Source organism: Erpetoichthys calabaricus, chromosome 17 (assembly GCF_900747795.2).
Source record: "Erpetoichthys calabaricus chromosome 17, fErpCal1.3, whole genome shotgun sequence".
In the NCBI taxonomy this organism is placed as follows: Eukaryota; Metazoa; Chordata; class Cladistia; order Polypteriformes; family Polypteridae; genus Erpetoichthys; species Erpetoichthys calabaricus.
Window position 1 is genome coordinate 4,521,005 of NC_041410.2, and position 25,579 is coordinate 4,546,583.

Here is a 25,579-nt window from a genome sequence, read left to right on the forward strand (position 1 = left end):
TGCTTCCACCTGCTTCACTGACCCTTTTCACATTCCATGTTTGCCACCATTAATTGTTAAACTGGACTTTTCTTGGTTATGTCTAAACTGTCTGTTTCTGTACATCCCCTGTAAAATTCACTGAGCTACGAACTCAAAGGGATTTTTGTTAAGAGATTTGTGGGGTTTGTGGGGACCATTTTGTTGATATGTAAATTATGTTGTCTTTGTTCGTATTTTATTACAATGCTTAAAACATTAATTAGCTTTTTGCTTTTTTTTTTGGATATTATCAAGAGATAAGGATGAAGAGCAAAGGGTGAGTACAGTGAGGGTGTTGTCTTTCTTTCAAGCTTTCGAGATGAAGAATTGTAACAGTCCACCCTTCGACATCTGACCCTACTTTTTCACTACGACCTGCTTCCTCCTTTTGAATCCTCTGTTTCCTGTTTCTTTTGTATTTAAACACACCTGGTGAACACCTGGCCATTGTAATATTTAAAATAGGCCTGAATCGTCCCACAAGATAAATATACTCAAGCCAGAGGGATTCAAATGTCTCTTTTGTTTCAATTGTATTCAATGTTTATGTTCATATTGTTGATTATTTAGTTTCTTTATTTTTCTAAGTATATGTTACTATCTGATATGTGTTCTGTGGGTGGTTCTCCGAGAGGCGGGGCCACCTGCCTGTCACTCTCCAGGAACTGCCCTCACACCTATAAAGGCTGGGAAAAAACCACAGTCCCATGCGGTTCATTGTGAATGTACTTGTGGAGTTTGTGAGTTCTCCTGTGGCTATTGCTCTTTTTTGATTAGAGTCTGTGACCTTTCATTCTGCCTTTTGACCATTTTGTGATTTTCGTATTCCCCTTTGCTTATTTTTGAAGGCATTACCTTCTGGGTTTTTGTGCTTTTGGGAGCTTTGCGGTCTTCAGAGCGTTTTTTGTAAAATTAACTTTTTTTATTTATGAAGGCTCATTGTCCTTTTTGTGACTAGCTGGGGTTTGATGGTTTACCCCCTCTAGTGGATATTTTGAGTATTTTTTGGGACTTTGTGTGCTTGGGAAACTCTCTAGCTCATAACAAAGTCTCTTTTGGATTTCACATGAAATGAAATGCTGATTGAGAAAAATATTGAAAATAAGCTTCAAGCCAACCTTTAACAGGCATTATGATGAGCCGACTAACAGTTCCATAGTCATTTCTGGCTGTGCAAAGGATTGTTCCACCAGCTTGCAGAGCTCCCTCGAGTGTTCCCACTGACATGGTCCCCTGTCTCTCGATGCTGCTGCTGGACACTTCGCTATCTGACAAGTGCCATTTGATGTCAGCAGCCGGGTATGAATCCACAAAACACTGACAAAATGTCCAGCTGCTGTTGGCGATGCATGTGGTGTTATTCAGAATTATTGGTTTATCTGAAATAAATAATTAGAAGGAAATGATACATTTCTGTCGACTCTAATTTTATTGTTGCAAAGTCACCACAATTTAATATACGACGTGGCAATTCAGTTGACAAAAAAAAATAAAATAACTAGCTTATCTTGGCATGTCTACCTGAAGCCATCTTAACTGCACAGGGAGGAAGTCAGTGACTTACACTTGTAATGGTGCAACAAAATACAGTGTGGGGCTTTTGGGAATTTCTCTGGTTAAAGTTGATGTTAGTTATGGTACATAGGAAGAGGAAGCAGGAGTGCAGCAAAAAACAATGCTATGAAACTCAGCGGGTTAGACACCTGCCTGCTCCTTTCTTGGTCAGCAAGTCCAGTGACCCGTCAGAGAAGGAGAAGTGTACTTCTGGAGGGGTCACATAACATTATGGATCCGGAAGCTTGGCTGGCAGTTTGGCAACAAGACAATGAATGGAGACAGCTTCTCCAAACATATCATACCAATTTCTATTCATCACTTGGTAACTTTAGTTATGAATCTGGGGGAAGAAAAGCTTTCTAATATTTGGACAACATTTTCCCGTAAAGGAATACGCCATTAAAAATTATACTTTTTAAAATGTTGCATACCCCATTACAGTTTGTAATAGTGGCCGAGACAACATTTTAATTTCATGTTTTTAAGAAGAAACTAAATATTAATTATTTAAACTCAATGGAGTCGATAGGTGATGAATGCTCTACAGTGCCAAATGATGTGAAAATAGTCCATGAAAAATGAAAAAAAATTCTCACTTAACTCATCTTATATATAAATGTATCTGCGTGGAAGTGTGTGTGTCTGTGTGTCTGACCCGGAAGTGCAAGGCTACAGCATGAAGCTCAAAGAAAGCGACTCTCTTAGCCACTAATACACAAGTGAGGCGAGCACTTTGAGGTTCTCGTTCCTCAGCGTTTTTCGTTTTGCCAGTTAGCCACTAATGCACAATCGATGCAATTGATTGATTGAAGTGCCAGAATCCACGGTTTCTAGGAGCGTGGGCTTTTTACAGCATGGGCTTACACAGGTAGCACCTCATAATCATTATGTCTGATATCCATTTGTGTGGACAAAATGTGTAAAAGGTGTGTCTGTTTTGCTAATTTTTATTAATATTCAGTAAAATTCCTGCTCTTGCCATATGTTGCTCAATCGTATCCTTAATAAGTCCTTCCATTAATGTACCTTTGATGCACATTATGCTTACTGGCCTATAGTTGCTTGGATCTACCTGGTCACCTTATATTTATTATTTTTCAGTCATTCAGAATTTCTTCAGTGTGCAGTGACTTCCTAAAAATATGCGCGAAAGATTTTATATCTGTACTCGCTAACCTCCTTAAGAACTCAAAGGTAAATCCTGGTGATTTGTTTCATTTCAGCCTGTTTAATCTAAGCAGCTCTTCTCTCTCTACAATTTCCAAATCCCTCAGTTCTTCCTTAGTAATCCCTGTTACTACTTGGGGGTTATCTACCTTCACACCTGATAAAAGTCTTAAACTCAAAATGTTTAATCTTATGTTTTTTTATGAAGAAGACACACAAAAAATTTTATGATTTAATACAAATGAATGGTGGCTAATGTTGTACAATGTCAAATGAGATAAAGGAAAAGAAAAAAGTACAGTGACTTATGTCACATAATCTACCTATCAGTTATCCAGTCCTATGCTTAAAGAGTGCAAAAGGAATGCATTTTTGCTTTGCGCCCTCTCCCACCATAACTTGTCTATGAGAGAGGAGTGGAAGCTTTAGGTTGGTCAAAAATTTTAATCTCCAGTTTTTGACAAATTTCAACATTTTAGGGTGCCCAGATACTGAAAACATCGATATCTCGATGATGGGTGTGTGTCTGTCTGGGTATTTGTGTGTCACAGTTTCTTGAGGACGCTCTAGAGTTAAAATTGTGAGTTAAAAATCCTCACAGGTGGCGCAGTGGTAGTGCTGCTGCTTTGCTGTAAGGAGATTGTGGGTTCGTTTCCCGGGTCCTCCCTGTGTGGAGAGCGCTTTGAGTAGTGAAAAAAGAGCTATATAAATGTAAAGAATTATTTTTATTGTTAAAACGGCTGGATGGAAAATTACCAAACTTGAAACGTAAGCCTGTTATGAGGTGACGATGTGCTGATTAGTTTTTGAGCCAAACTACACTCTAGAGGGACCCTCAAATACAATAGTTTTACAATTCATTATGAATTCTTCTCATCAATTGCTATCATAATGACCTATTTTATGATCAGAAAGATCAGCATCAGAGCAATAAATAATTACTGAAATGTTATAGAAGAGTTTGGGTAACTGAGTTCATAGGTAGGCGTAATGTCCGAATTGTCTCCTAAAAAATCCCTAAATAGATCAAAAATCAGCACACATTATACACAGGAAACTAAAGTCACATGGAAAAAAATTGGCAGAAATTAATTTTCTAATAACTGAAATTTATTTTTAAAATAAAGGTTGGTTACAAAAATACAAAAAAACAGTTTAGGGAAGTAACGATTAAAAAAGAACCTGAAACGGAATTCAAACGTTTTCCAAACTTTTGGAAATCATAACAAGAGCTGTCATGTCTCCTACCATAGAAAGACGACAAACAAATTGAGAAAAAAAAAAATAAAAACTGAAACTAATATGCTAATGTACAAATTGACAAGCCTACCTTTAACAGGCAGTGTGATCTGCCATTTGACAGTTCCATAAATGTTTGTGGCCACACACAGGATTGTTTCACCGGCATTCAGAGGTCCCTCCAGTGTTCCCACTGACACTGATCCCTGCCGCTCAATGCTGCTGCTGGGCACTTTATTATCTGCAAAGTGCCATTCGATGTCGGCAGGCGGGCTGGAATTCGCAAAACACCGACAAAATGTCCCGCTGCTGTTGCCGATACATGTGGTATTGTTCAGGATTATTGGTTTATCTGAAATAAATATTCAGAAGAAAACCATGGACTTTTGTGTTCCACATGGTCTGCAATTTAATTTAACTCCAAATACATAGAATTGAATAAAAACAACATGGGAATTCAAGTGACCAAGAAACAAAACAAACAAGGAGCTCAGGGGGGTATTTTTCGTACGTCGCTTAAACCATCCGAGATCAGGTGCCTCATCCTGAATGAGTTAATGCCAGTGAAACTCATCCAGATAAGTCGGTTTTTCAAATGCAGCCGTGTATTAGATTAGTCGAGCTGGATCTAATCATCCGAGATGAATGCGTGTGCCCGTGCTGAGTGAAAAGCCCATATATATTGAGTCTAGAAAACATGATCAGCAAGTCTTTGATAGGCTGCAACAAAATGACGAAAGAACGGGCGCATTTTTTTTCACACACGCGGCGCAAGACCTTTTATTCGAAGGACACGAAGAATTTCAAGATTTAATATACATAAGGGGTAACACTGCAAAAGCAGCCCAGACCAGAAAAGACGGCTGGCAAAAAGTGGCCGAAAAAATTAAACGCTAAGTAGTGTACATTGTACTTAGTGAATGCAGCGTTTCATTTCCTATGTGTCAGATTAATTATTATTTAATATGTCATAATTCCAGATCAAACGTGAGCACAAGGAGAACATGGGAACAGGTTAAAGTGAAGTACAAGAATATACTTCAAACTGGTAAACATTGGTATATAACTATTTAAAGAATTGTTGACATAAATAATCATATATAATATAAAAAACATTAATTTTAAAGCTAATAAGGAGGCAGACAAGCAAAGAACAGGTGGAGGTCCACGCGGTCCAGACCTAACCCCTGCAGAAGAGTTGGCTCTCCAGCAAAATGCCCATCGCCCAGTTTCTGAGGGCATTCCAGGGGGAAGCTCCTCCTCAGAACCAGTGGCAGGATGCAGTGGTCACTTCATTTCAGGTAAAGGATGGTCATTGCATATTTGTCCTCCATGTGTGTCAGAGGTATGTTCCATATAGCCCTCTTTTTTGTTGGGTCAGTTGCAGGGAATGTCATATCCCTTGAACCTGTGTCTGACCAACGAGATATTAACGAAGGTCAAATATTTGATGAAGACATTGTGTCTGATTATTCATCAGGAGGAGAGGTACATTTTCCAAATAATGTTTGATCAAACTCCACTCTGATCAACCCCATGTGCCCCAATCACATTTGGAAACCCTGGTAATGAGAATGTTAGGCTGATTGTGAGATTCTTTATGAAATTGTGGGTGTTTTAGCCTGTGTATTACCTACCTGCAATGGCATGAAACGCCTCTTTTATTGTCTGCACACGCAGGTGTCCAGGAAACACAATGAAAACCTGAAGGAAATGTTTCAGAGCCAAACAGACTTTACGAATTGCCTGGCAAACTGCACTTTTCGGTAGATGTTCCGCATCGCCTACAGTATATAAAAAAAGTGCCGCTTGCAAGAAACCTCAAAGCAATGCCTACTGTCTGTGTGGTTGTGAGAGCCCGACTTCGCCGAGTTTGACTTCGAATATACTGAGCTAATAAATCTTTGAGGTACAATATTCCCCCTCAGCTAAAGCGGTATCTTTCGTACAGAATTTCCTCCGGGAGCAATAAAGGATCTTGCCGATCGCGCAAAACCCTCTTTATATGAAATTCTCTTCGTATAATTTGCGCACCGATATCAATTGGTCGCTCATTCATGAACGGCGAAGCCCTGACTGGATGACTTCCACGCACCGTCACTGATTACGTGTGTAAACTAATCCTTGTTTACGTAGAACAAACCTGCTCCGAGCGGGTTTGAGGATTAGGATGTGCTGCTATGACAACACTTCCAGCAAGAGTTTCAAAAAACCGACAGATCAGGATCAGGCCAAATCGTCAACAATTACATCCGGCTAAGCGAGTAATCCACATACGAAAAATACCCCCCAGGTCGGCACTCCATCGGACGTAAACAACGAGAATCCTGTCTTCTCACGGGAGGAGCTACCTGACTTGCACTGCACCAAATAAATCGCCATTCTCACATATTCTTTATAACTCTCTTATTTATACATTTGCGTTTTAATCAGCCACTCAATCCCTCAAGGGTAATTTCTTTTATAACAAGCAGCATCTCTGTGGAGACTTAGCTGGCTGAATAAAAAAAATCATTTTCTTCAAAGTATAAAACTGTAGTGTTGAGTTGTTTTGTTTTTATAGCAGTTGTGTTGCGATCAAGTCGAGCTTTCCTAAAAGTTGACTGAAAATGCAAAAAGACAATGTACCCCCCAGTGATATTTCAGTTCTGATATTAATGGTAGTTTTAGTTTTTATTTTATTTTCTAAAATTAATTTTTATTTCGTTCTAGTTTTCAGTGGAGTCAACAATTTTTATTTTTATTTAGTTCTGTGTTTACAATTTTAGTTTTTATTTTATTTAGTTCTGGCCTTTTTAAATAATATTAGTACAATTTTAGTTTTTTTTTCCTGTTGCAAGACCACAAACGCCAGCCTACACGCATTTCAATGCCAGTTATGTTTCAGTCAACAAAATACACTCACAGTTCATGATGCCGTTAAACACAGCTTGATTAATCGATGATCAAATAGATGAAGTGGCCTAATGAGCGTAGTCGGCAAGATCAAATGTTTCAACCCAAAAAACCAGTCAGTGCAAGCATGCATTTCGAGAGATTTGTTCACGTTGCACTGATGTTCGTTGCACAGATAGCCACACAGTAAAAATATTCATTTGACAAATGCCTGTAATGCAGGTCCTCGGCCACTGGCACCAGCAGACTGGATGTTGATGATTTCTGCTGCCAGTACTGAAGTGCAGTCCTGGTGCCAGAGAAGTGCTAAGTACTCATCCAGCTGATCCTGCACTTAAACTCCGAAACTCTTTTCTTCTCGCATGCTACATTTGCTTTTATTATCATCTGTGCCATAATTAAACTATTTGCACATGTTACTTTCTTGCTTTATACCCGCAAACATCTGTGCAAAACACGCCATTGTCAACCACACGTGCTTACTGCTTCAACCCGACGAGCTAAATGTGCTCAACAAACAAACGTCGGTCCTTTCCAGAAGTTGTGTCAAGTCACTCTAGTTAGCCCAACTTACAAGATCACCGCATAGCGAACAGCGCAACATCACTGAACGCTCAGGGCGACCTACAAACAACCCTTCTGCACGACTGAACAGGACTGAACGGAAATTATATTGCTGTTTTTTTCATTTTTACTCAATTTTTGTTCTCATATCACTAATTTTTATGTAGTTTTAGTTTTTCTGTTTGCCTTAATTTCAGTTCTTATACTTGGAAAACAAAAAACAATATTTTTAGTTCTAGTTCTTGTTTTCATTATGAAAATATCACTGGTACTCTCTGGGATTAACAAAGGGTTACAAATCAAATCTAAAGGTCAATGAATTTCTAAAGTGAGATGGAAGTGTTTTATGGGTAAACCCTGAAGGATAATCAGGGCAGATCGAGAGTCAGCAGCCAAATCTCTAAGAAATCCGCAAAAATAATCAGATGAGATGAGCCAGTGGTCAAGACATAGAATTCAAAATTAAAAGTCAAAAAAAGTTGGAAAAGCAATCACAAGACATAATAGTTTTGCCAAGTTTTTTTTTCCTTTGAAACAAAGTTAAGACAACAATAGTGATTAGGGCTCGGCCTTACATAAGATGGCTGACAAAGCTATGTGCCGATACATCTATGACTTTGAATGCAAGCAGGTACGCATGTAGGACACACTTTCCAGTGACGCGTGGCATCATAGCAACCAGAATGAGGATGTCATCAATTCCATGCCTTATAAGAATACGATAAAATAAAAGAGAGAAGATAAAAAAGAAGCTAACAATTTAAATATTTGACCAACAGAAAGGCACTAATTCAATTCAGTTTTATTTGATTTATTGTCACTATGCCTTACACCTCACAAAAGGTAATCCCATGGTTCTAAGATTCCAAAAACTAACTGGGGAACTGAACCACAATGCAGCCTTCACAGTAGAGTCCGCAAAGGCTTGCTTTACATACAAATTAAAGCCTCATGCAGTTATGATAAGCAGTTTTTATTAAATGTTTCTGTGCTTCTCTGAACAGAATTAATTTATATATGTATCTGTTTGGGGTTCTAGAACCCAAACATTATGAAAATGACATTTGTTTTGTTACAAGGCATTTCGAAAAATTTGAATTATTCTAGCGCTATGCTGTGATGCCATATTTGTTTGTTATGGGCGCTGACATTTCAGAACATTCACATCAGGAGTTTCTGTCACGATGTTGTAGAGCATCATGGCCTGGGATGTGTGATGTCACCAGAGCATATCTGGATCATACGAGATTGTAGAATTTCTGTGTTAGTGTGTATCTTTCTGATAATTATCTTCTCATTTTAGAACTTTAGATTAGATTTGTCCCCCAGAGGAAATTAGAACTTTACAGAGTTTGAGAGAGAGAAAGCAAAATATTTAAATAATATATAAATAACTAGGGGGCTCTGCCCCCTGCTTGCTTTGCTCGCCAACCCCCAGGTTTGGTTAACCAGATATACAATTTAAAGAGAGTGTTTATTTCATTTAATTCCTTTTCATTCATTTTTATTTCCTGATATTTGCCAGTAATAAAGCTGTAGTTAATGAGTTATGTCCTTTAAGCCAGCTGCTGCTGCCGTGCTGCGTGTTCTGCATGTCGCGCTGTGCGTCGATCATTTAAAAGCCTGTACAGCAGCTGTCTGTCTTTCTCATTTCCTTGTCTCGCGTGACATTAAAATGTCTCAGAGAAATTGTTTGTAAGTAGGGCGTGACGTGCAAGTGTCTTCTGAGGAGATCACGTCTCGACCCAAGTTTTTTTTTTTTTTATTATAACAGAGAGATAAAAGAAACAGCGATATCCTTGACACACATAAGAATTTCTGGCTTCGATACTGGAGAACTGCTGCCATCAATAGCAGGGCTCTAAGTGACAGTGAGATGGTCATACCTGTCCAGGTGTTCATTTGAAGGCGCTGACATTTGAATAAAGCAGCTCCAGTTTGTCCAGCTTTGGTCTGCTTATTAGGTACTTTGAGGCTTAGTTAACAATTATAATTCTGGTGACTTGGCTCGTTCCGTCATTAGCTTTCAAAACACCCGTACTGTCTCATTCTGAGTCAGCATGCATGTGTAATACATTAAAAAATAACATAAAACTATTATTGAGTTCACAGCAAGATTATATAGAAATGATGGATGGTAAGATAAAAGAGGTTATGGATATACATGCCATGGGTCCATTTTTTAAATACCGGGCACAGTTGGGCCTCCATGTTACATGAAGGATATAACAGCAACTGAGGAAGGTCCGAGAAGTGACACCTTACTCGACTTATTCTATGTCTGGAAGACGAAGGAAAACTGAATGAGTTCATCTTGTCAGGCTCAGCATACTGAGATGACATGATAGTCATGGTTAGTGGGCATGGGCAAGTGTGGGTGTCTCTTTGTGTTAGTGTGCACACAATTAGTGGGCATAACCTCCACAATGAATATGTACATCAGTTGAAAGTAGAAAATGAGATCAAGACGACATGTTTAGGAGTTAGAAGTGGAAATGGAGGATATGATGGACCTTTTTAGGAACACTATGTGCCCTACCAGCACCTCCAGGTGGTGAGTTATTGAAAGTGAGAGAAAATATTGTGGCCAATTTTAGACTTTCTCATCTTTTTGGTGGAAGACAATCATCCACATAATAATGCATTACGTTTCTCCTCTTTGCTTTTCAAGGCTATGCTATTTTAATTCACTTTTTCGTCCATGTTTCAGCACCATCAATGTGTGGGACATCGTTGCATCAACATTATTTAAGATGCTGGCGTGTGATTCTCGACATCCAACCTTTGGACAGTCAAAAATAAATACTAATCATTTTCTTTGGTTTAGTTTTGGAAAAAGAGTGTAATCACCTGTGTCCTTAGACTTCACATGAAATGAAATACTGAGAAAAAGAAGGATGATGAGGTTCAAGCCTACCTTTAACAGGCAAGGTGATGGTGTGCTCGGCAGTTCCATAAGGATTTGTGGCCGAACAAATTATCGTTTTGCTCACGTGCAGAGCTCCCTCTAGTGTTCCCACTGTTACGGTTCCTCGCTGCTCTGTGCTGTTGCTGGGAACGTCGTTATTTGCAAAGTGCCATTTGATGTCGGCAGGTGGATTGCAGTCCACAAAACACTGACATGATGTCCAGCTGCTGTTGGCGGTACAGGTTGTATTTTTCAGAATTATTGGTTTATCTGAAATTAAGAAAAAAACTATAGACTTCTGTGTTGCACACGGATAACAATTAAAATAAACAGTTGGTTTTCCAAAGACGCATAATTTAACATACAACTATTTTGCCACTGCAAAAATAGAACAAAATGATATGCTTGCCCGACATAAAGAATGAGCTTCTTATTTCCACACGAGTACCCACTGAGTTCAGAAAATAAATCGTCGGTCTCGCATCTTCTATATCAGTGGTGTTCAACCATTTTGACCGGTGGCCTGATTTTTGACAAGTGGTCTGGTTCGTGGACCTCTACAGGAAAAATCGCATAATGAGGAGCGCAGGAGTTTGTTATTCGGAGAGGGAGGGGGGTACCATGGAATTTCAGGTGGTTCGATCAGTTAACATTACATCGAAGAATATGGGAGTCCACCATAGAATTTTCAACTGACTGATTAACATTACAGAGAAGATGGCAGGAACACGTAGAGTTTCAAACAGCGACAAGTACCACATTAAATTAAGAACAGGTTATACTTTTGAGTTTTGAGGATCCTGGATTTATTAAAAGTGGAGAACACCACGGACCGTCAACATTCATAGCCTGCTTTCCAGGGGGCTGGCAGTAGGGACGGACAGCATTAACATACATGGCATACCTGATTTTCACGGACCTGCCAAAAATTTCAATGGACCACTGCTGGTACTTATACTGACAGTTGGGAAGCACTGTCCTTCATAACGTTCTTTATTCTGTATGTGTTTTCTTATCAAACCATCAGTATGAAATTTAACAAACGAGACCCCTTAGCCCAGCACGCTCATGTGTTTAGCGAATAGCTAAGCTGTCCCAATATATCATCCAGATTCATCTTAAAGGTTTCAGCTTCAACTCCATGTCTCGGTTGTTTGTTCCAGATTCCCATTAATCAGCCATTGATCCAGCAGCTCTGTACTGCTATGGCTAACAGTGCAACTCAGCCTGCCGAATAACAAAACTCTACATTTTCTTCAAAGCATAAAAGCGTAGTGTTGAATTGTTTGAGTTTTACATTGAAAGCACAGTGACTGATCTTATATATAAACGTCTACGTGTGGAAGTGTGTGTGTCTGTCTGTCCAGCCCGGAAGTGCGAGGCTACAGCGTGAAGCTCAAAGAAAGCGACTCTGTCACCAAAGTGAAACCGCTGAGAAAAGAGAAACTCATGTAGCTGCTGATACACGAGCGAGACGAGCGCATCGGCAAAACGAATCCTTCTAGGAGAGAGACGCTCAGAGTAGTCCCTTTCAATTACCTGACATCTCTACATTTCAATTTTGATAATGATTTCAATAGTTTCTAGTACCCCAGGCTTTTTACAGCATGGGCTCACACAGCTTCTTCTTCTTCTTTCAGCTGCTCCCGTTATGGGTTGCCACAGCAGATCATCTTCTTCCATATCTTCCTATCCTCGTCATCGTATTCTGTCACACCCATCACCTTCATGTCCTCTCTCACCACATCCATAAACCTTCTCTTAGGCCTTCCTCTTCTCCTCTTTCCTGTCAGCTCTATCCTTAGCACCCTTCTCTCATTATACCCAGCATCTCTCCTCCTCACATGTCCAAACCAACGTAATCTCGCCTCTCTGACTTTGTCTCCCAACCGTCCCACCTGAGCTGACCCTCTAATGTCCTCATTTCTAATCCTGTCCATCCTCATCACACCCAATGCAAATCTTAGCTAGTCTGGTTATAAACAGTCACGTGAAAACGTAAGAACATCCTTATTTATTATCTACCTTCTACCACTTGATAATATTTTTAGTAGAGCTGGTATTCATTTTCATTGCTACGCTGATGACACCCAGCTGTATTTATCTATGAAGCCTAATCCTCTCCTTCCTCCTTTCATGCTTGCCTTGCTGAAACAAAAGTGCGGTTCTCCTCCAATTTTCTCCAACTCAATAATGATAAAACTGAGGTTCTCCTCATTGGCACTCTCGCTAGTCTTGACAGTTTTTCTTTGGATGGTTCTACTCCTTCTCCTTATCCTCAGGTTAAGAACTTGGGTGCCATCCTTGATTCTGTCTTTAATAATATTACCCAGTCTGCGTATTTTCACCTTTGTAATATAATCTGTCTTCATTCATTTCTTACACCTAATTGTACTGCTGTCCTTGTTCGAGCTTTGGTGTGACATCCTCATAAGATTTTGCGTAGACTTCAGCTGGTTCAGGATTGTGTTATTTCTAGAACCACCTCCAAGGAACATGTTACTCCCATTCTAGGTGAGCTATTATATATCGCTTTAACAGTCAAAGCTCTTCAGAATCTGGCACCCCAATATCACTCAGGTCTGTCACACATTTATACACCTGATTGTACTCTTAGATCTTCTCATTCAAACCTCCTTGTTTACACCTTCTGCTCATTGATCCAGCACAGGCTTCAGCTCTTTTAGCTTCATGGCTGCTTGTTATTACAACTCGCTTTCCTCGAGATATCCACAGCATTGATTAACTTCCCAATTTCAAATCCAGACTTAAGACTTACATTTTTAGACTTGCCTACTTCCCTGATTTTGCTCCTTGTTTTTTGCACTTTTATTTTTATATTTTATATAGAGTTGCTATTATGCTTATAATCTCAGGCAACAGAATAGGCAATAAAGTTCAATTTTATTATATTTAGACCCTTATTACAAATTTGTATTATCATTTTTGTTTTTTTTATTTACCCTTCTTGTACATGTATTGGCTATTTTTTGAATTTTTCTTCCTAACCTTATCAACCGGTCGGACACACAAATACACAGATACTTGTGCTAATATTAACGTGAATAGGCTGATTTCTATGCGGTTGGCTGATCCTCTCTGTTGGACGTTTTCAAAGTTAGTGTTTGAAGTGCACCATCTATTCAAATGTACTTTGTAAGGCATGTAGTAATAAAATGCGTATTCTTTTTCATTCCAACAGATGGTGCATTTCAAACATTGGCACTGCTTTTACATATCTCATACCAAATGACATATAACAGCCCAGAGACATACTGACCGGGGCAGACACACAGACTTTTGTCCTTTTATTAAGGCGCATACTCACACGTGACCTGCAGAACGACAGATGTCTCCACTTGCATCCCACCCCAGTATTTAACTTTGCATGTCAGTTTCTCTCCATGCTGTCTTGCCTCTGGGATGAGGGTAATGGATGATGTCAATTTCCATTCAGCGTCTTTGGCAGCCAAGTGCTGGACTTTGCTTTTGGTCGTGTTGTAAGTCCAGGTGATTTTAGGGGGGTGAGTTGGGCAGGTGTGCTTTACCACGCATAAGGCAACAACGGCGACACCCGCCTGCAGATCGGTTGAGACTATCAAGTCAGGATCGTCTGGGAGGCCTAAAATCAAAAGGTGACCCGTTTCACAAACACATCATTCAATATGAATCAAATTTTACTTTAACCTGGGTGGTCTTCTTGTGCTGTCTGTCCCTTTCTGGAAATTCAAATCAGTGGACCCTTCCAGTGCCACCCACCTCAGAACAGAAGTGCCGTAAACCCACTAAACCAGCAGTGCTAAGAGCTTGGCAGTGCCCATAATTAAAGAAAGACACCCTGTGTTGGAATTGAATACAATTTCTTAACCAAAGTCATTTTTTAACCTCTTGCAAAGTTTGAGTTTCATAACCTAATATCACCAAGCCCATCTGATCCACTATTTGTTCAGTTCATTGGGTGTCACTGCAATTTTAGTCACCCAGGATGCATGTTACTGGAGTTCATGGAAAGCCTGCCTTCCACCTACCAACGTTCTAAAAGGTCTTCACAAATCCATCAGCTTAGGGTTGTAGGGAGTCGGCGCTGAACTCCATTCATTTTTTCACACACTTTGTTAATTTTGATTATTTTTCATAAAAATGTTCTGTTTTTGTTGGGCACTCATTTAATGTTAATTGGGCTGCCATTTTGGTTTTTATTTTCAACGTGAGGGTCACCCAGGGCTTCGGAGTCTTGGAATCAGAAGCAATTAATGAATCAGAGTCCCAATCTGAGTAAATGCAAATCACAAAAGTTGGGAACCAACCCTGGAGGGGGACCCCCCTGTGCCACAGGGCACCTTCACACACATGTATCATCAGAATGGGCTGACTAAATACCCCTATTGCCTTAACATTCACATCTTTCTATTATGGATGGAAAACTGGAGTACCTGGAGTCACAACCTACAGAAATACGGAGGACATGATAGTCCATCCATCCATTTTCCAACCCGCTGAATCCGAACACAGGGTCACGGGGGTCTGCTAGAGCCAATCCCAGGGCACAAGGCAGGAACCAATCCCGGGCAGGGTGCCAACCCACCGCAGGACACACACAAACACACCAAGCACACACTAGGGCCAATTTAGAATCGCCAATCCACCTAACCTGCATGTCTTTGGACTGTGGGAGGAAACCGGAGCACACGGAGGAAACCCACACAGACACGGGGAGAACATGCAAACTCCACGCAGGGAGGACCCGGGAATCGAACCCAGGTCCCCAGATCTCCCAACTGCGAGGCAGCAGCGCTACCCACTGTGCCACCATGCCACCCGGACATGATAGTGCAGTTCCTAATATTGTGATGCAGTAGAACTGACCACCATACTGACTTTACAGACAACAACACTAAAAAAAAATAAAAATATGGAAGGAATGAAGCCCAGCATGCAATCTCATAGTTTTGAAACTCAGAATCGACAGAGCTCTCACCTTGAACTTTCACGGACACGACTTTGTTCAGAAAGCTGTAACTGTCGAGTCCATGCACAACAATTCTGAAGTGCAGGGGGCCGCCGTCCTTTGGCTGGACATCCTTGATCTCCAGAGAGCAGTTGTTCTGGCCGATGTCACCCACCAGCTTCATTCGGTCATTCGAAATCTGCGTGTTAAAGATTTCCTCCTCTGGTGATTTTTTCCAAATTGCCACCAGGTTTTCCGTTGGCTTTGGTGACCCGGGATACGACACTGTGCAAGGGATGACCACACAGGAACCTTTGAGGGCTCGGACACTTTCAGGGATATCTTGGACTTCCCACGCCTGGCAAAGGATACTGAAATAGAGAACTGAAACAAAAAAGAGCAGACAGATGTCCATCACTTGCAAGGGTCCTACAAAATATGCAGCTTATGTGTACGTCCTTTATGATAACAATCTTTACTTTATATAGTGACTTACAAATGTAATCCCAAGAAGCTTTACAATACAGAACTTTAATACTAAGAAACGTTTAATCTTTAAAACTTGTGGTTTGAAATTCAGTGTTTTAGCCACTAGAGGGCCACACTGAACACAAAGTGCTGTCAAGTGCTGTTGTGCCTCCTTAACTCTGAACAGACTGCGTGAGTTTGGGAAAGGCATAACATACAAGCCCCCCAGTCTGGGGATCTTTTTCTGCCTTTGTCTTGAAGCTATCTGGATAGGCTCCTCGCCCCACTCAGCTGCAGGTTTGGAAAAAAGATGGAGGTCTAATCCAGCGTTTCTCAACCTTTAAGTATTTGCGACCCGAGTTTTCATAACAATTTTAATCGCGCCCCCCTAATCCATCCATCCATTTTCCAACCCGCTGAATCCGAACACAGGGTCACGGGGGTCTGCTGGAGCCAATCCCAGCCCATACAGGGCACAAGGCAGGGAACCAATCCTGGACAGGGTGCCAACCCACCGCAGGACACACACAAACACACCAAGCACACACTAGGGCCAATTTAGAATCGCCAATCCACCTAACCTGCATGTCTTTGGACTGTGGGAGGAAACCGGAGCGCCTGGAGGAAACCCACGCAGACACGGGGAGAACATGCAAACTCCACGCAGGGAGGACCCGGGAAGCGAACCCAGGTCCCCAGATCTCCCAACTGTGAGGCAGCAGCGCTACCCACTGCGCCACCGTGCCGCCCTCCCCTAATGTTTTTTTGAAATCCTAATAAAATTTATTGCTATATTGCTATATTTTTTGCTGCCAATGCATCGCTACAAGTTTAAAATTTCCCTACGAATAGCGAAATTACGCCACATATGGCAACACTCGTGCCCCCCTTTTTTGTTACTTCCCCACAGTTTAAGAACCGCTGGTCTAATCACAGATTAATTAACAGTGGAAAAGCAGGCATACTGTACATGAAAGAAAGAAAGAAAAAAAAAGAAAGATTGTTGTTCCCTGTGGAGCTCTAGAGGGATGAAAATCTCAGGAGAACAGCACAAAAATAGTGCAAATATGAACTCCAGCCAAAGTAGCTGAGCTGCTCCAGACAGAAATTTGGACTGTGGTGTACATCACTCAGTGGATGGTGAGCAGAGTGCCTCTTCAATGTGCAGTTTAGGGGGGTGCAGCTCATTCAATGTCTGGTCACAACACATAAATATATTTTCGTGGCGTTGACTTGTCTCTTTTGTTTTAGACAGAAGGTGTCACTGAAGAGCAAAACTGACAGAACTTTAATAAAGTCAAATAAGAAGAAAAAACAATGAAACAAAGCAGCAAAACTGATGATCAAATGAAGAGCGTACTGCACATGCAGATTAACAAAAGCAGAACATACGACAGGCTGCTCTATCTCTGTTTTCCAGAGAACCAGTTTTGCAGATTATTTTGAAAACTGACTGGGAACTCAGGGTTAGATGTTACTGGGGAGGGTGTCAAAGGCTTCACATAAACACGATGATCACCAAAGTCAGGTCTGCTGTTCATGGTACACCAGTCAGACATCCATAGAGGTCACTGAAGCACGGCCAAAACCACCTGCTCAACAAAAGAGCCTCCATCAGCTGAAAACACAACAAATCTACGCCTTACTTTGTTTTGTGCCCATCATGTTTGAAGGGGCGTGGACTTATATAGTGCCTTTCATAACTTTCAATCTATATATTATATAGTGCCTTTCTCATCTATCTATCTATCTATCTATCTATCTATCTATCTATCTATCTATCTATCTATCTATCTATCTATCTATCTATCTATCTATCTATGTCAGTCTTATAGTGCCTTTCCTATCTATTATATAGTGACTTTCCCATCTACCTATCATATAGTGCCTTTAATATCTATCAATCTATCTATTATATTGTGCCTTTCTCATCTATCTATCTATCTATCTATCTATCTATCTATCTATCTATCTATCTATCTATCTATCTATCTATCTATCTATCTATCTCTCTCTGTCAGGCTTATAGTGCCTTTCCTATCTATCTATTATATAGTGCCTTTCCCATCTACCGATCATATAGTGCCTTTAATATCTATCAATCTATCTATTATATTGTGCCTTTCTCATCTATCTATCTATCTATCTATCTATCTATCTATCTATCTATCTATCTATCTATCTATCTATCTATCTATCTATCTATCTATCTATCTCTGTCAGGCTTATAGTGCCTTTCCTATCTATCTATTATATAGTGCCTTTCCCATCTACCGATCATATAGTGCCTTTAATATCTATCAATCTATCTATTATATTGTGCCTTTCTTATTTACTATCTATGTATTATATAGTCCCCTTCCCATTTATCTATTATATAGTGCCTTTCAAAACTATCAATCTATCTATCTATAGGGTCTCTCAAATCTATTTATCTATCATATAGTATTATTGTATAGTAGACCAACACAGATAAGAAAATGAGATATTATGAGATGAGATCTATAAGGTCTTTTGAAGACCTGGACTTGGCTGTCCAAGTGGCTTCACTATCACAGTAGTCCATGGTCTCCAGTCCAGCGATGGACCGTTTTGGACCCTTTTGTTCTTCTATGCTCAGGTTCTTGTGCTGCTGTCTCTTTTCTTAGCAAAATTAATAGAATGGCTGAATTTACTCTCATGGATTACTGACCAAAAGCATGAGAGGCTCTTTGTGAGGAAGGCCACTATCTAAATATGGGGCTCAGTGATGTCAGATACAGTAAGCTGGCACTACAGTAGATCATCTTTTTTAGGACAGGATATGAAAAACAAAAAAGTGAAAACAACTTACTCCGCTTGAGCAATTTCTATTCCTCCACCTTAAAATATCTAATAAACCACTGAGAGCTCAGAAAAAGGAAGTTGAGCAGCTGTGGCCACGAACCCTTTGAGTTCAGAGCGACTCAAAATGAAACAAAAGATCTGCCCAGTTTAGGGGGCAGGAGACGTGTGGTTGGGCAATCAAGAGAAACACATTCTGCCAAGAAATGCAATCAGGGCATAAGCATGCCACACCTAATGCCACTTTTCTTACCATTAACGGGTGGGCATTGGCCCAGATACATATGTCTCCTTCCCAGAATGCCCTGCAGTAGACTCTTAAACCGAATACCCACTTGTACTTGAGCAGAATGGTGACAGAATGGCAGCTTTCAAGTCTGATGTTCTCTCCACAGGACGGGTTAATAAAGCATAACTCACCTACGGTGGCCATTTGCTATCAAACAGTCTTTAAAAAAATATAGAAGATGTTATCTTATATGGGGTCATCTAGAGCAGCGGCTCTCAAAGTGTTTTGGACTGAGGGTCACAATGTCAGATATAGAGGACCACCTCTGGCCAACAGCCACTTATTACCATCAATTTTGCATGACATTGATCTCATTCTTTATTTTGTAAGGTACTTGTGTGAAAAATATGGTAATGACCCAACAAGTTGGCACACGGACACAAAAAGTGAGTTAGTAGGCCTGAGCGGGGCACTTTATTTGGAAAGCACCTCCTTCATTTGAGTGCCTGTGTTACGTCTGCGGCTATGTTTTTAGAAGGCGCCATAAGAAAGACAGCAGAAGCTCAGCACAAATGAAACTCGGCTGGACTCGTACTGCTCCTCAGGTGCTTTCAATGTTGCAAGCAAATTCTTGTTCTATTACTCTATGAGCGACCATACTCAGAGCCATCTTAATGCATGGGCACGCTGGGCAGTTGCATGGGGGCCACATGAACATAGGGGCCCATGATTTTTTCTGATGCCTTTTTATGTTTCTGTTTTGCTATCAAACAGGGGAAAGAGGGCCAGTGACGTGCGGTGAGGTTCATAGCTGGTGACTCCTTCAGAGTGAGCTTTACAAATAGATGAACCCCAAAGAGTCGCTTATTCACTATTCAATTGGCACATTGACTACTGGTGATGGTTCATATCTCATCAGCTTTCTTTACACACACAAAACAGGTAAGGCGCTCAGGAGTGATGTAGAAATAAAAGATGTCGTCGTCTACAAGAAAGTCTTAGACTCATTCCATGTGACTTTGTCAGCAAGGAAGTCCTTCTAAGAAAAATGACCACACTTGGAGAACCGCTGACCTCAAAAGCTAACAGTAGGGCATGAAGAGGCTAAGCTGAGTAGAACGGTGGAGATGGCACCAGGCAATGACAAGAAGAACACTGGACAAATTTCTCCTAAAGAAAACATTCACACATAAAGAGATGGCTGAACTTTGAAGTCACTGAATCCTAATTTCAAATGCAGAGGCACATGATTTTCATGTCCACACTACGGTGTTTTCACTTTTATTGATTCTCATTTTTACGGATTTATTTTTGGATTTTAACCCTTTCGGCCCTGGATTTTCTGTTTTTATGGGAAGAAATTATTTTGTGAGATATTCTACCTTTGGGGTGTCTAGGAAGCTCAAAAATGAAAAAAAAAAATTATCACTATTATTATACAATAGCTGCCAAATACTCAATCTTCTGGAGGAAATAAAATTGAAATTGGTGTGCACAGTCCGGAAGCTTCCATTTTCACTTCCTTGTTTCGTGGACTGTATGCCAGTCTCTCCAGTCATGCCCGGTTCCAACAAACGTACCTGTGCTTTACAAACATGGCTGCATATATATGTACTGGTAATAGGATGTCAGGGCTGAAAGGGTTCAGAAGAGATTACCTGGTATGCTGGGTATACTGGGAAAAGGGTACTAAGGATAGAGCTGCCAGGCAAGAGGAGAAGAGGAAGGCATCAGAGGAGGTTTATGGACATACAGGTGGTGGGTGTGACAGAGCAAGATGACAAGGACAGGAAGAGATGGAACAAGATGAGCGGACCCTTAATGAAGGCAGCCAAAAGATGAAGAAGATTACCTTTCAGACTCAAACTCTGAATGATCAGTCCTTGGAGGTGCACCATTCTTGTCATGATGGAAACCGCAGAGATGGACTCACATCTGTTAAGAAGGAAACATTATTTATATTCAGTCAACAGAGTTACATTTATTTCAAGATACAGTATGGTTCAAAATATGAGATGGTGTGCACCTGGATGCTGCAGACTTTTTTATTGTATTTTTGCTTTTGTAGTTTAAATTACCAAGAAGTGAAAGTGCGGTGGTGCAGTGGCTAACATTGCAACCTCAGACCACAGGTGGTTGGCTTTGAGTCGCTGCCTGGTCAAATTCACAGAGGAGGACAATTCAGTATTGTCATGGTGTCCGTGCGAGTTTTCCCTGGATTCTCCAGTTTCCTAAATATCTCAGTGAACTACAGATCAAGGAGACGGGTGCCACTAAAATGCTCCAGGTGTGAGCATGTGTGTGCCCCCCTTCATCTGCTTTACTCCCAATGCTACTCCTTCAGTTTGGTTTATTTTTGCTCAGTGCTGCAGATACAAACTTTACAGGTGACACAATGAGAACACATAAAGGACGCAGATTTGATTAAACAGACCGGAGAAAAAAGCACTTTAAATGGAGCCCCAGCAATAGGAGTGAGCAATCAATCAAGTGAACAGTGGCCAGCTAACATCACCTGTGAGAAGGTCAGAACTTTGACAAATCAAGAAGATGAGATTCAGTCCATCAAGCTTCTTTGTTTATCTAATAGCTAAGACACGGGTGGACCTTCCATTAGGGGGCACAGTGTGCACCCCCAAGGACCTTTTTATCAAGACCCCCACCAAGCCTGATGAAACGATTGAGTATCCGCAAGCAAAATGTTCATGGTGGACCCCACCCCTACGGCTCAATGAGACAATCGAGTCTCACGCAGAAATCAAGAGAGAGAATTACCACAATGCATTAAACGAATGGGCGTTCAAGCGGCTGTCTGCTGAGGAGATAAGTCACCCAGGGGCTCGTAGGGGGTCTTAATCCGACTTTGAGTTAAGATGTCCCAATCATCTTGTCCAGATGTTTCTGTGAAAGTCTTCAACATTTCTGTTTCTGCTCTTGAATTTATTCCAGATTCCTACAATTTAGGGTTCCAGCTCAGTTATTAGGGTGTAGAATTCCATGATCAACTGAAATAATCACCTCACCATTGGAAAGGAATTTGCATTGTTGGCTACTTTGGAATCGTTAAACATTTGTACTCCTTAGTTATGAAATCAGCAATAATGGCATAAGGACAAATAAATAAAACTTGTAGAAATACGCCTGCCCACCAAAGACGGCACCTTTAATTCATGGCACGCGTTCCTACAAACTCCCTGAAATGGGGACATCGGGACGTTAGAAATCCACAGAGATGTCCTGTCAGATTACAGCAATGGAATAAAACAGAACAACCTTCAGCTTGGCTAATGGAGTCTAAATGGGTCTAAACAAACAAATAGATTGACTGACTGATGAAACACCATTTGCGAAAATGACGACTCTTGGTATTGGATTTAGGTCCAAATCAAGACATTGGTGAGAAAGCAGTGCTAAACTCAGGACCACCGAATCCCAGACCATGGAGTCCATTAGCCTGTAGTGGCCCGGTGCTGCTCAGATTCACACCGTTGAAGGGGAGGTGATTTATCATATATACTTGCAGATAAGTTCTCCCACGGACTTGATTTTACTGTATAATTTCCGGTATTTTATAATGTCGGTTGTATACATCGAATGCAGAAAACTCACGCTATTGGTCCAAGAGATTACGATATGCTGACGCCCACCTGAGAGAGTAACCACGGAGCACATGGCCTTTTCTTTTCTATGTATTGTGCCTACGTGACCACACGGTGATACCCAAACTATTCCGTAGCGACGTTTGCACTGTTTAGTGTTTTTTGTATCTCACACCCTCATACACCTTTATTGTAAGAGCATCAATTATCTACGATGGAGCGTTCGATCAGAAGAAAATATGAAGCTGCTTTTAAATTTAAAATTGTTGAAGTGCCGAAAGAAACTGGTAACTGCGCTGCTGCAACAAAATTCGATGTGTCTGAGAAACTGGTGCGAGATTGGAGGAGGCGAGAAGATATTTTTTTTTTTTACAATAAAATTAAGTGTTGTATTTTTGAATGGGCGTATAAGTCGGGCTCTGATTTTATGGTCGATTTTTCAGGTTTCAAGACCTGACATATACGCGAGTATATACGGTATTTATTTTTTGGGGAGGGATTCCAGGAACGCACCCAACCTTGGCCCGACTCGCACTCACTCACAGACAGACACGAAATCCAATAAATCAAATAAATGAATGACAAATATATTAAATGGAAATTAAATATAAACGAGAAAAAAAAATTAGATAACCTTCCCCTTCGGCGATAACAAACACAACAATAAACACCCACGACAGCGTCCATGAATCAGCAGTAACAGAAGAAGTGGTATGGAGTGAAAGATCCCGGGAACAGCTTTCCGTAAGTAATGTAATAAACGGTCCTACCGGTAGTCCTGAGGAGTGAGATTTGTGGGAGCTCCGAAGACTCACGACGATCGATCCACCGCTATTCATGCGACAGGCATCGATCCTTACAGGTTCATGATCCACAGTACAAACGATATTCCACAGGGGTTATGTTAGATGAAACAACCTTCCCTTGCTTTTTAGTTTGCTACTTTTCAAGATTCCTGCTTATCTCCAGCAGCCCCTGCACCCATTTCAGACGTCCAATGAGTGGAGATACCCTTGGTGCAGCTGGGAAATGGAGTCCATCAAAACTGAATATCCATGTCTTTGGGACGTGGAAGACAAAGCCGCCATGACTGGAGGAAAACAAATCGAGCAGACATAAGGAGAAGGTGCAGACTGCGGCTGGGTGCAAAATTAGGCTCCAAGACGCCAAATCTGTGTGGCTGAAGTGCTAGACCACCGCGCCAGCCTTCAAGCTACAGTCACTAGTGATTCAAAAGTGAGGACGTCAAACATTTCTGCAAAAATGTCATTTTTATCTGGTGTATTAAATCTGTGGCCTGGTGGTACAATGGGTAGTGTTGCGGGGTTCGCCCTGTGTGGAGTCTGCATGTTCTCCCTGGGTCCATACGGGTTTCCTCCCACAGTCCAAAGACATTCACTTTAGGTGGGCTGGTGATGCCAAACTGACGTGTGTTCTTATGGCTGTGTGTGTATGTTTGTTCACCCTTTGATGGACGTTCACCTTACCCAGGGGGATTGTTGCTTTCTGGGATATCCAAATGACCCTGTCCTGGACAAGTGGGCTTGAAAAATGCCTCCAACCCCTGGAATTCACCATCGTTCTGACAAACCAGATGCCATCATCTTCAAAGCAATCAGAAAGAAAAAGGTGATGTGTCTTCCATCTGCCTCAATTTATGATTGGTCGGGCAAGCAATTTGATAGGGTGGGTAATGTCCAACCTTGCCCACCTGTAGCACCGCCCCTGGATGGATCAATTAATGCTTTATGAATAACTGCTGCTCTCCTCTGAGACTTGAACACTCCAAGCCTGGGTCTGTGCAACTAATAAATCACAGCCAAGTGAATCATAAGATACGCCTGTTTTGTGGTGAAGAAAGTAACTGAGCAGATTTAATCTGGATTATGACGATTGCCAGTTGAGCTCACATACGAATTCACCTTCTCGTATTACATGTTACTTGGAATTTCGGTAACACTTTACTGTAGAAATGCGTCACTTAAAAGACCTGCACAAAGGCGTCTTTTGGTCTTCATAACGCATATAAAACATTCGTAGATGGGGTAGTCATCTCTGTGCTGTGTGGCATATTGACATGATGATAAAATGACTTGTTACTATTGAAATATTGTTAATCAGTCCCACCATGATTTTAATTACAGGAATAGCATAAGAGCAGCATGTAGAGGACAAGAACAGAAAGAGAGAGAGCTTGTCGCCTGGTCATTGGGTAAGATGTTTCATAATGGGGTTTTAAGTTTTCTTTCTAAGCAGCCTACATGCTAAAATAAAAAAATAAGTAATTAATATGTAAACTGCTTGAAAAGTTAAAACCCCATTTTATAACATCTTACCCAAATTGTTAATTTCCCCTTGGGGATTAATAAAGTATCTATCTATCTATCTATCTATCTATCTATCTATCTATCTATCTATCTATCTATCTATCTATCTATCTATCTATCTATTATATAGTGCCTTCTATCTATCTATCTATTATATAGTGCCTTCTATCTATCTATCTATCTATCTATCTATCTATCTATCTATCTATCTATCTATCTATCTATCTATCTATCTATCTATCTATCTATCTATCTATCTATCTATCAAGGACCAGGCAGCAAACTCTCTCTCTCTCTTTCTCCTCTACATGCTGCTCTTATGCTATTGCTTTAGTTAAAATCAGGGGTGACTTATTAATAATTCAGTGTCCCCTGCTACAGTGTGAAGGATTCACGAGTCGTATATTAAATATGTAATATGAAGAGCAATGTGTCTCAGTTAAACCACATCAGACTACTCCTAAGAGAAGTTTTGTTAGTCGATCACATTGCAGAGATGAACAAACACTTAACTGATGCGCTTTGTAAGTGTTATGAAGACCCAAAGAAGGGCTTGTTAAGGTACATAATCGGAAATGAGTATTCGATGCGTTTTTGTAGTAACTGTTACCGTAATTTCTATTCAATAGTGCTCGGTTTGCAAGCATACCTGAGGTATTTCATTAACACATTCATTTACACCTTATTGCTACTTTCATCGCGGCTCTGAGGCAAGAGATCTGCACTGGCAACCGGTTGCCGGTTCGAATCCCATAAATGCCAATAGGGACTCTGCTCTGTTGGGCCCTTAACCTGCAATTGCTGAGCGCTTTGAGTAGTGGCAAAAGCGCTATA

General features: G+C 40.8%; 1 protein-coding gene across 4 annotated transcripts in view; it reads right to left on the reverse strand.

Moving 5' to 3' along the window:
- Window positions 1–25,579, reverse strand: part of LOC114668003 (sialic acid-binding Ig-like lectin 13) — a 41,341-nt gene that overhangs the window by 15,420 nt on the left and 342 nt on the right. The window contains exons 2-7 of one of the 4 annotated variants that reach the window (XM_028823579.2): window positions 20,672–20,754; window positions 15,330–15,683; window positions 13,680–13,973; window positions 10,361–10,621; window positions 4,076–4,336; window positions 1,140–1,400 (exon numbers count right to left, since the gene is read on the reverse strand). In XM_028823579.2, coding sequence (XP_028679412.2) covers window positions 1,140–1,400; window positions 4,076–4,336; window positions 10,361–10,621; window positions 13,680–13,973; window positions 15,330–15,683; window positions 20,672–20,726 — 1,486 coding nt within the window. In that variant the 5' untranslated portion in view covers window positions 20,727–20,754. The remainder of the gene's footprint in view (window positions 1–1,139; window positions 1,401–4,075; window positions 4,337–10,360; window positions 10,622–13,679; window positions 13,974–15,329; window positions 15,684–20,671; window positions 20,755–25,579) is intronic. The other 3 variants (XM_051920686.1, XM_051920687.1, XM_051920688.1) reach the window with 3 other exon arrangements.